At 38.5% G+C, this 12,786-nt stretch overlaps 1 protein-coding gene across 1 annotated transcript in view; it reads right to left on the reverse strand.

Moving 5' to 3' along the window:
- Positions 1-12,786, reverse strand: part of Ophn1 (oligophrenin 1) — a 303,705-nt gene that overhangs the window by 94,283 nt on the left and 196,636 nt on the right. The window contains exon 15 of the mRNA XM_013031646.1: positions 195-279. Coding sequence (XP_012887100.1) covers positions 195-279 — 85 coding nt within the window. The remainder of the gene's footprint in view (positions 1-194; positions 280-12,786) is intronic.

The following is a 12,786-nucleotide window of genomic DNA, read 5'->3' on the forward strand; positions in this document are numbered from 1 at the left end:
CACACACACACACACACACACACACACACACACACACACACACACACACAGGAAAAAAGTCTTCCCATGTGTCTTCTTTGACAGAAACCTCTTCGATCTCTGAAAACGTAACAATTTTCCAACTTTCCAAAAATGGAACACAATTCTAATCTCGATCGAATTTTCACCAGCTATAGAAACCAAATAAGACTTACCTGAGGTAGAATTTCAAGGAGCTGGTGATTGTCTTGGTGTCCCAATCACTACTGTGAAAATCAACATCTCCAGGACATTTGGGATCTAATGATGAAAAGTTAACAAGAAAAAAAGTTGATTTTCAAAAAAAAAAAAAAAGTTATCTAGGAGTACCTTTAATTCTTATTTAATCATTCATGTTCCTTTTAAATATCATATTCCTGTCTTACTGATATAATATTATTGCAAGGCATTCAACAGATGAATTATCCCAATGGACAATGAGTCACCCATACTCTTCTCTCTCTTTTTTGTCTTTACGTAGTTATTCAGAGGTTTCAAATCAACCAATTAGTGCATCTTGATCAGTCACCCCTTTTTCATTCTCCCCTATCATTCCCAATGCCCCCATCCCCTCAAGTTACCTGGTTCTATTTTCACATATGTACATTGAATATCATAACTTCATTTATCCACCCTTCTTCTATTCATTCATCTGCCCTCCTTCCACTTTCCAAAAGATCCTACTTTTTACCACCTTAAAAAATTAAGAATATTAGGGCTGGGAAGGTGGCTCAGTGGTAGAATGCTTGTCTTGCATGCATGAGGCCCTGGGTTCGATTCCTCAGCACCACATAAGCAGAAAAGGCCAGAAGTGGCGCTGTGGCTCAAGAGGTAGAGCACTAGCCTTGAGCTGAAGAGGTGAGAGACAGCTCCCAGGCCTAGAGTTCAGGCCCCATGACTGACCCACAAAAAAAATATAAGCGTATTAAAAAGTATAGTTACTCAAGTAAGTTTTCAAGAAATAAAAATTTTACAAGTCTTTCATGTCTCAAAACTCCCATTGTTTTCTGGCCCAGCATGTGAAAAGCTTAGAATTCATCTCTTCCAGCTACAGGACAATAAAAGCACAAACATACTGCAAATCAACTCTTCATAGAGTCCCCAGAGAAGTGGAGGCCTCAGAAAAACTGTAGCTATTACCAGGGAACAAACACAGACTGAAGAATCAGAAACTTCAGTACAGAAAACGCTTCAGAACAGGAAAACCTCAGGCTCAACATATATGAGTTTGAGAGTTTAAAATTCCTCCGAGGCACAATACTATGAAAAGCCTTGTATGCTCTTGAATTTGACCTTGAAGAATTCTATTATATTCTCATAGTGAAGATCTGAGGAACATACTCTCCTGTTTCCATACTTCTGATAAGGTTAGGAGAGGAGAAGCTGTGTGTGTGTGTGTGTGTGTGTGTGTGTGTGTGTGCACGCACACACACACACACACACACACACACACACTGGTGCTTGTGCTTGAACTGAGTGAATGTCATTCTCTCAGCTTTTTTGTTCAAGACTGGATCTCTGCCACTTGATCCACATTTCTACTTCCCACTTTTGGGTGGTTCATTGAAGATAAGAGTCTCACAGACTTTTTTATTCCCAAAATGTGATCTTCAGATCTCAGTCTCCTAAATAGCTAGGATTACAGGTATGAGCCACCTGCACTTGGTAAAACAAGCCACTTTTAAATAGGCCCATAATCTTCTGTCCTTAACAGTCTTCTCAAGAGAAACTATTTTCATGTCGAACCTGAAGCAGGAATTCAAGGCCTAGGTGCTGTCCCTGCTTTTTTTTTTTTTTTGTCGGCCTGGGGGCTTGAACTCTGGGTCTGGGCACTGTCCTTGAGCTCTTCAGCTCAAGGCTAGTGTTCTACCACTTGAGCCACAGCACCATTTTTGGCTTTTCTTGCTTATGTGGTGCTAAGGAATCGAACCTAGGGCCTCATGCATGCGGGGCAAACACTCTACCACTGAGCCACCTTCTCTGTCCCGCTTTTTTTTTTTAACTCAAGGCTAGTGCTTTACCACTTAACCCACAGCTCTACTTCTGGCTTTTTGGTGGTTAATTAGATATGAGTCTCATGGACCTTCTTGCCTGAGCTGGCTTCAAAACATAACTCAGATCTCAGCATCCTTAGTAGTTAGGATTATAAGCATGAACCATCTGTGCTTGGTAAGAGAACCAATTTTGCCAGACCCTAACCTATCATTGTTTTAGCAGTACTTCACTCATATGGATAAGAGGGAAACATTCAACTACAGCCCCAGCATGTCTCTCAGTATCTGGAAAACATCTGGTAAGGTCACAGGCCAGGCTCCTTGAAAGACAATGGCATTATCAGAAGACTTACAGAACACTCGTATTCTCCTGATACCTTACCACCACATCTGTAGGGATCCTGTACAGTACTAAGGTCATTGTGATGAAAAAACAGAACAAAATGGTATTCACAAAGTCTCCATGGAAAAATCAAAATAAAATCAAAGAAACAAGATGAAAAGCAGAGGAAAGTGTAATATTTCCTATAGCTACCACAAACAGTAAACAGTATGTTTATCAGGCTAAATCCTGCACAGATAAACTGAAAACCTCATACTAAAGCCACAAGTACCTCAATTACATGCCCTTTACCCATAACATCATATCTGGCTGGCAATCAAAAACTTAACAGACATACTAAAAGGCAGAAAATGGCATGAACAAGCATAGCAAACCTCAGATATGGAAGAGATGTTGAGATTATCAGCCCAATGAGTTAATATGATAAGGTCTGTATTAGATGAAAGTATATAGCATGAAAGGGGAAATAAGTAATATAGGAGATAAAAACCCCAAGAAAGAAGCAAAAGAACATTCATGAATCACCAACATTCTAAAAGAAAGGAAGAGTGCCCTAAAGGCTCATCAACATGCCTGAAGAAATAACAATGGGCACTTCCAAAAGTGAAACACAAAGAAAAGATTATAACAACAGAACAAATTAGATAATCATGAAAGTTGTTAAATACATGTGGTGAGAATACCAGAGGAGTTTAAAGATGAAAATGAAACAAATATTTGAAGTAATAAGAACTAAGGATTTCCCAAAACTGATTACAAATGTCAAAACACGCATGCAAGAACCTCAGAGAAAACCAAGCAGGATATATACCAAGAAATCCAAACCACAGCTTAATATATTCAAGCTTTTTTAAAAATGAAGGAAAAATACTGAAAGAAGCTAGAAGAAAATCCAACACTTGTTATAGAGAAAAGGGTGAGAATTACACTGTACCTCTCTACAGAAATTATGCAAGCAAGAAGAAAGTGGAATAAAATACTAAAAGTGTTCAAAGAATACCAACCAAGTAGAGGAATGCATATGCATGATCCTAAAAGTAGGAGCAAGGCAACAGAGGCAGAGGAATCATAAATTCAAGGACAACCTCTACTTTATAGCAAAACCCTGTATCCCAAAACCAAGAATTGTGAATATACCACAGTGGCAGAATACTTGCCTAGCATGTGCATGACTGAGTTCCAACTCTAGTGAAAAAGGGTATTTTAAACTCAAACACCCAGTAGATTGCTCCCCATATTCAAAGTGATCAGTCTAATCAGCATAGGCATCTGCCTCAGACTCTCTTCTTAGTGTAGGAAAAAATACTTGGAAATAATCTGTCTCTCAGCTTTTCTTCAAGGAAAGGAGGAACTGGAATGCACTTCTAACACTCTTCCTTTTCCAGCTGAATATTAAGACATGCAACCCTCTCTAAGTGGCAGTTAGAAACTACTTTTGCTTAAAAAAAAACATTGGTTCATCCACTGGGCTTGCAAATATCAAAGAGTAACTAAAAGCAAGAGAATTTTGTGGCATCTCTTGCCTCCATTTTGCGTGAGTCTCTTTTGCTCTGAGCTATTCTCCCCCACAGTTACCCTGGGTACGAGAAAGGCATCTATCATTGAAAAGAGTTGAAACTGACCCTCAGGCAGCAATGGCTTTTTCATCCTGACAGGACCCACTTGAACAATCTTGAGATAATCAATCAGACCACTGTCCCAATTCTTCCCCTATTTAATTGGAAAGTTCATTCTCAACCCAGAGGGTGGGCAGAGATGCTTACTTTCCCTTTATGCACACCATGCCAGGGTAATAAATCTCCTTTCTCTGGAAACTATCTGTCTTATAAAGGGCAATGGGAGACATAGAAATTGAGGGACAAAGGGTGAACAAATGCAGCAGTGGTACTCACTAGACACTATGTTGAAAATGAACTATACAATCTGTGGGTGGGGATGAAAAGGGAAAACTGGGAGAGAGAAAAGAAATATATGCCGAGCGCTGGTGGCTCACGCCTATAATCCTAGCTACTCAGGAGGCTGAGATCTGAGGATCGTGGTTCAAAGCCCGACCAGGTAGGAAACTCCATGAAACTCTTATCTCCAATAAACCACCAGAAAACCAGAAGTGGCGCTGTAGGTCAAGTGGTAGAGTGCTCGCCTTGAGCTGAAGAGCTGAGGGACAGCGCTCAGGTCCAGAATTCAAGTCCCAGGACCAACCAAAAAACAAACAAAAAAAATGTACTCATTACCTGACTCATGAAATGGTAACCTCTCTGTATATCACTTTTATAACAACAGTAAAAATATAATAAAAAAGTAATAAAAGTAAATCTCTTTTTTCTACCCTTCCCCACTATTTATCTCCTACCTGGTTTTTTGGGTGACTAACTAGACCTGGCTTTTAAAAGCATAGAAGTTTGGCCTCTGGCCTAGGAGTGAGGTTATAATTCCATGAGTGAAGCAGCAAAAAGTAAAAAAAAAAAAAAAAAAAAAATCTAAACAGGCCAATAACAAGGAAATTAATCAATAATAAAAAAAAAACCCTCCAATTAAAGAAAAGCTTCATTGGACTGGGTAGGTTTACTGCTGCATTCTACAAAACACTTAAAAGAACACAGACAAATTCTACTTAAGTTATTTCAAAAACTAGAAGAGAAAGATTTTTTTCTAAACATATTCTACAAGGCCAGAATTCCCCTGGTATCAAAACCAGATAAGGAGACAACAAAAACAAGAAAAATCCAATCAGTATCCCCCATGAACTTAGATGTAAAAATCCTCAAGCAAATACTAGTAAACTAAATTCAACCATACATTTAAAATTGTGCACAATGACTCATCTTCAAGATACAATGATGACTCAACATGTACAAATTAATAAATGGAACATATAAGATTAATAAAACAAAAAACAAAAAACATGTTCATTTCACCACATGCAGAAAAAGAATCTGACAGAAGTCAACATATGTTCATGATTTACAAAATAACTCAAAAAGGCATAAATGGCTTTACCTCAACATGATAAATCCCATATATGACAAGCCCACAAGCTAATGTTATCCTTAATGGTGAAAAGTTGAAAGCACTTTTCTAAAAATAGGAATGAAACAAGATGCTTGGTGTCATTGCTATAACTTATCCCTGGGTCATAGTATCTACAACACTGATGTTTTCCACCAATACTGGAGCTTGAACTCAGGGCTTCCTAACTTACTTGAGCCACGCCTCCACTTTTAGCTTTTTACTGTTCAATTGGAGATAAGAGTTTCCTGGAATATCTTGCTGGGGCTAGCTCCAAAACATGACCCTCAAATCTCAGCATACTGATAAGCTAGGATTATAGATGTGAGTCACCTGTGCCTGGCTACAATGATTTTGAAATATCTAATGTTGGAACATCTGAGATGCTTTCAAATGTGACAGTACCAAGCAAGGTGCTATGAGATATGACGATATGAGGATCACGGTTCAAAGCCAGTCAGGGCAGGAAAGTCCAGGAAACTCTTATCTCCAATAAACCACTATAAAACCAGAAATGAAGCTGTGGCTCAAAATGGTAGAGCACTAACCTTGAGCAAAATAGCTCAGGGACAGTGCACCAAACCAAACCAAACAAACAAACAAAAACCCGAAAGTACTCATCTTCCCCATAACAATAATACCAGAATCTCTGCAGGAAACTCGCTGGGTAATTTAATGAGCAGCAAGGGTGCTGAGTTACCTAATGTCATGTATAAAAAACAGAAACGAAAAAGTTTAAAACTCTTAAAAAGAGAAAAGGTAGTCATTATTTACCTGAAAACATGCAAGAGAAACAAGTGAAAAATTGTGAAAAGCATCAACAAGCCTTGTTAAAATCCCCTGGTCAGAAGATAATGATGCAAAGTTGCCAACTTGATTCCAATTACAGACTTACTGCAATTATAATCATAATGCCAACAAACTTGTTTTCCTGAACATGACAAAAGTAATTCTGGAAAAAATTACATTAAGTGAAGTAAGCCAGGCCCAAAGAAACATAGGTCCCTTATTTCCAATATCTAGTATATTGAAACATGGTTTCCCTTATTTGCAATATCTAGTATATGTCTGAGTCAAGCAGAAAAGGTCAGATAAGGTGATGTTAGGGAAATGAACCCTAAGATATGTATTCAAATGTTTTTTTTTCTTTCATGCGATTGTTTCTAACATATTTATAAGATTATTTCTTTGTTGCTTTGTATGTCCCTCCCCCACGGTATAACCCCTGATTTCATTGTATTTGGTGTCGGTATAATTTGTGGAGGGGAAGGGGAAAAACAAATCGTTTAAATACGGATACAGGTGGGCCCATTGCAACAATGAGATGTACAAGGCGTTATGTCGAAAACAAACTTTACAACTTTGGTGCGGGGGGTGGGGGGTGATGATTGGGTGGGGAAAAATAATTCTGAAGTTTACATACAGCAATAAGTCAGCACTGTGACTGAAATATTTTTTTTTTGGTCGGTCGTGGGGCTTGAACTCTGGGCCTGGGTGCTGTCCCTCAGCTCTTCAGCTCAAGGTGAGCGCTCTACCACTTGAGCTACAGCGCCACTTCCGGTTTTCTGGTGGTTTATTGGAGATAGGAGTCTCAAGGTCTCTCCTGCCTGGGCTGGCTTTGAACTGCGATCCTCAGATCTCAGCCTCCTGGGTAGCTAGGATTACAGGCGTGAGCCACCAGCGCCCAGCAACTGAAATAATTTTTAAAAGAATAATTATGGAAAATGTGTGCTACTTGATAGGGAAAATACTGAAGACACTAATTAGCAAATTCATACTTGTATAAGAATAATCAGGCTAGTGAAACAATGGGAAGATTAGGGAAAAACATTATATATAAGAACTCATACAATAAATAAAAATAACATTCTAAATTACTGAGGAAAAAAACGGAAATGTTAAGCTGGGCAAAATAGTACATGACTATAATTCTAGCATGGACAAGGCTGAAACATGATGTTTTAAGTTTGAGGCCAGCCTGACCTACAGGGTAAGACCTATTCCCTCAAGAAATACAATAAAAATAAATAAGCCAGGACTCTGTGGTGCATGCTTGTAATCCTAGCTACTCAGGAGATTGAGATCTGAGTATCGTGGTTCAGAGCCAATCTGGTCTCTCAAGACAAATCTGAAAAACTCTTACCTCCAGTTAACCTCCAAAAAACCAGAAACAAAGATGTGGTTCAAGTGGTAGCTAGAGTGCTAGCTTTGAACTAAAAAGCTCAGTTACAGCGACCAGGCCCTGAGTTCAAGCCCCAGGACTAGCACAGAAAAAAATCATAAACGGAGCCTCGAAAATTATTTGGGAAAAAAAGTTTCTATTTCAAAATCCAGGAATATATTCACTTACAAATGGAAATTTTAAATTGAAAAAAGCCATTAAACAATCTAATAAAAACACAAAGCTATTTTCATAGGCTCTTGCATTGGGGTGTGATTTCCTAAGTTTATCAGAAAATAAGGCTTTGAGTACATGCAGGAGCATAGATATATTGCAAAAAAAAGACATGTTCTAAAAAAAAAGTGGCAAAGAGATGAACACTTGAAAGCTACACCAGCAGCATAATTTAATGCAGGGTGTGCACTTATACTTTCTCAGAAATTAGCCTATAATGCGTTACCAAAGTACACCAGAGTCACTTGGGGAACTTCATAAAATGTATATCCTTGGATCCAAAAACAAGAGATTCATTCACTGAGTTCACAATGAGGCATGAGAGTCTGCACTGAAAATAAATAACACCTCAAAGGTAATTCTAGGGTGATGCTGGTTTGGAGAAAACTGGGAAGATTGTTAAGCCATCAGCATATAAAATGATGGATAGTGTAATCAAGAGTATAAAGGATAATGAAGACTCCGTTTTGGTGAAAGTTCTAACTACTATTCCCAGTGAGGTACAATGGCATTCACAATATACTTGGGAGTCCAAAACAAAACAAAAACTATAGAATATTGCTAACTAAAATATATGAATCATGTCAGAATGCCCTCATTAATTCAGAGGCTGTTAGATGATATGATAGGTGCTATGAAAATTTGGCTTGTATGAACAGGATGACTAGCTTTGATTGCCTACATTTTATAAAACTGATCTCATTAAAGAATGAAAGCGAAGTAAGTATCAGAATGCAGGAGCAGAACATCTGGGCTCTAACAAAGCCATGAAGCTTGAATCAGTAAGCTCTTTCCATCTGTGTATTAGGCTCTTTCTCATACTTCTTCAATTATAAAATCCTAGGATTTCAGACTATAACTGAAAGTCACTTGTAAACCCCACAAAGGCCACATTGGTATCTACCATCTACATCACACCAGTTTATGATATATAGGTAGGAGAAAGGAATGCTACCTGGAGAAAGAAGCACGGCTATCCTGGTTAGCAGTTTAAAAAAAAATGAACTTGAGACCTGATGATTTTCTAGAATTCAAATTGTATTAAGTCTATTAATGCTATCTACAATCTTAAGATATTAATTCTACTTTCTCAAATCAACACACAGAATAGCGTAGAATTAATTTATATATAAATACATTGTCACAAAAGGGAAACCTCAGAAATGTTCCGAGAGAAATTATTTAATAAATTATGTTTGGGTATTCCATCATAATATATGGCCATTAAAACACTTGCAAAGGGCTGGGAAGGTGGCTCAGTGGTAGAGCGCTTGCCTTGCATGAATGAGGCCCTGGGTTCGATTCCTCAGCACCACATAAGCAAAAAGAAAAAAAGCCGGAAGTGGAGCTGTGGCACAAGTGGTAGAGTCTAGCCTTGAGCTGAAGAGCTGAGGGACAGTGCCCAGGTCCAGAGTTCAGGCCCCACGACCGGACCCAAAAACAAAAACAACAACAACAAAAAACACTTGCAAAGTAGGTGGGAAACATTACATTAGGGCATGTCTCCAAAAATTATAGATCAATATAACCCATGAACAATGATGCAAGAATTGAAAATAAAGAATAACCCAAGACCATGGTAAGAAAATATAGCATGATCTAGTTGAATTGATTCCAGAAATTCAAGAATACACTGCGTGCGTGCGTGCGTGCGTGTGTATTGGTCTTGGGCATTGAACTCGGGGTCTGGGTAATTTCTCTTGACCTTTTTTCTGCTCAAGGCTAGCACTTTACCACTTGAGCCACAGCTCCACTTTCCAGCTTTATGGTAATTAATTGGAAATAAGGAGTCTCATGGAACTCCTGCCTAGGCTGGCCTTAAACTGAGATCCTCAGATCTTAAGTCGCCTGAGTACTTAGGATTACTGGCACGACCCATTGGTGCCTGGCTAATATGAGCTTTTTAATTGAGCTATAAGGGGCATAAGTAACATTTGTTGGTTTTGGGTTTTGTATTTTGTGTGTGTGTGTGTTTTTTTGTCAGTGATGGGGCTTGAACTCAGGACCTGGGCACTGTCCCAGAGCTATTTTTCTCAAGGCTATAGCTCCACTTCTGGTTATCTGAATGGTTAATTGGAGGTAAGAGTCTCATGGGCCTTCCTGCCCAGGTTGGCTTTGAACTGCAATCCTCATATCTCAGCCTCCTGAGTAGCATCAGCCACTGGTGCCTGGCATAAGTAACATTTTACTAATAATTAGTCCCTTCATCTCACTACTCAAGCCTACTTCTCTCAAGAACACTCTAGAAAAGCACATTTTCCATGAATATCTTCCATAATCAATCTGAGAAAGAAGAAAAAGATATTGTTCGCAGAAAAAGCATAAAGCTCGACATCAGTCAAGTCCAGATTTTTATGGATTCCACCCAAATAGGGTCCTCATTCTGAATGTGATTATCTTATATTATTTAAAATATCAAGCAAGGGCCCTTGGCCAAGATCTTAAGGACAGACATAGAACAAAACCATGTTATTACTGAATATGTCTTCACAGTCCCCAGGAATACTGTTAATTTATTCATTTCCTGCTTGTTAGTATCTGGCCGAGAAGCTACACTCCACATCCAGTGTAGAAAAATCAGAAGACAATTACTAGGCAAGGAGAAATGTACTAGGGAAGGAGAATACAAAGTATAATGCTATTTAGCCAGCTGCCTGGCTCACACCTGTAATCTGGAAGCTGAGATCTAGAGGATAATGATTCAAAGCCATCCTGAGTCACCCACAGATTCCATCTGTAATTAACCAGCCATGCTAAAGGTGTGGTTCAAGTAGTAGAGAGATAGCTGAGCAAGCAAAGCAAGCGAGAGGCCTTGAGTTCAAACCCCAGTACTGCCTAAGAAAAAAAGACAATCTTCTGTTTTGTTTTGTTTTGCTGGTCCAGGGGCTTGAACTTAGGGCGTGGACTCTGGTTCTGAGCCTCTTTGTACTCAAGGCTAGCACTCTATCACTTGAGCCACAATGCCACTTCTGGCTTTTTCTAAGTAGTTTATTGAAGTTAAGAGTCTCACAGACTTTTCTGCCCAGGTTGGCTTTGAATCACAATACTCAGGTCTCAGCCTGCTGAGTAGCTAAAATTAGAGGCATGAGCCACCAGCACTGGGCTCCATGAGACTCTTATCGCCAATTTACTACCAAAAAGCCAGAAATGGAGCCATGGCTCAAAGTGGTAGAGTGCTAGCCTTGATCATAAAAGCTCAGGACAGTGCTCAGAACAGGAACAAGCCCAAGGACAGGAACACACACACACACACACACACACACACACACACACACACACATATGTGCGCGCCACAGGAAATCTTTACTACACAATCAAATTGGAAATGTATTCAACATTTCATGACAATCCAAAATCCCAGGACACAGACACAAGATAAGACTTTCCTTAAAGGGTCTCTCTAAAACATGGGAGAGATAATAAAAGGGGTGACACTGATCAAGTTTCATTACACTCACAAACTGATATGTTGAATTGAAACCCCTGTATACAGCAACTTTTTTTTTGCCAGTCCTGGGGCTTGAACTCAGGGCCTATACACTGCCCCTGATCTTCTTTTGCTGAAGGCTAGCACTCTAACATTTGAACCACAGCACTACTTTCGGCTTTTTCTGTTTATGCGGTACTGAAGGGCTTCATGCATGCTAGGCAAGCACTCTACCACTAAGCCACATTCTCAGCCCTATGTACAACTTCTTAAAGATAATAACAATAGGAGAGTCTCACATTACCCAGCAAGTGTCCAAATCTCAGTAGAGAAGCATAATATGAAAAAAAGTGGCTCTTCCAAACCTTCTGGATTATCTATCAATTGATTTGAAAGATCTTAATGAGGAAGATTGCCAGATAAAGAATTCAAAAGAGCTAGATATGCTCATTCACATCTGTAATTCCAGCTATTCTGGAGGTGGAGATCAGGAGGACTGAGATTTGGGATCAGGCTGAACAAAAAAATAAGTGAGTTCCTATCTCAACAAAAAGGCATGGTATTTCACATGTGCAATTAGAGCTATGAGAAGTAGTTTGAGGCCTTCCATAGGTGAAAATTGAGATCCTACTTGAAAAACTTATGTGATGCAAAAAAGAGTAGAGGTATGGTCAAGTGGTAGAGTGCTTACTTAGCAAACACAAGGCCCCGAGTTCAAAACCTAGTACAAAACCCATACACAGCAAAGAAAGAATTCAAAAGACATATTTTTAAAAGACCAATAAATTCCAAAAATGCAGAAAAGTAAAAATGCAGAAAGAAAATTAATAAAGTAAGCAAATAATATAAAATATGAATGAGAAGTTAAATAGAGATTTTTGAAAGAGGAACAAATACAAACCTTAATGAAAAGTTAAATAAGTCAAATGAAAAACTCCGTGGAAAATCTGATGAGCAGACTAGATCAAATACAAGAGAGAATATCAGGGAATAAAGACAAGATTGATATATTAAAGCACTCCAACAGAAAAAAAAATGCCAAAGTACACAGTGTTTGTAGAGGAAACCTATTCAGTAAAATAATAGCAAAAGTATCTCGCAAATATTCAGAAACAGATGCACATATTAGCACAAGAGCTATTTAGAATTGCAATCATGACCAGAAAAGAACTTTCCCACACAATACAACAGTACAAAACAAAAAAAAAGTGGGAAAGTGCAAGAGAAAATTGACAAGTCACTTATAAAGGCAAACAATTAGAATAAAAGTGTATCTCTCCACAGCAACTCTAAAAGCTAAATCATGAAATAATGTATTTCAAGTTCTGAAAGATAATAACTGGCAACCTAGATTACTTTATTCAACAAAGATACTTATTAGTATCCTTGAAGATAGCTTCAAATGCTATCTTTAATGAGGAGAAATAAAGTGCTTCAATGATAAGCACAAACTAAAAAGATACTTAAATCCCACACACAAAAGAGGAGAACACAATACCAGAGATCGGAAAGAAGAAATGTCACTTGAAGAGTAGGACATCAAATGAGAATTTTGAAAGAACAGAATATTAGAAAAATGACAGTGTGACAGGAACTCACACAT

Source organism: Dipodomys ordii, unplaced genomic scaffold, assembly GCF_000151885.1.
Source record: "Dipodomys ordii isolate 6190 unplaced genomic scaffold, Dord_2.0 Scaffold142, whole genome shotgun sequence".
In the NCBI taxonomy this organism is placed as follows: Eukaryota; Metazoa; Chordata; class Mammalia; order Rodentia; family Heteromyidae; genus Dipodomys; species Dipodomys ordii.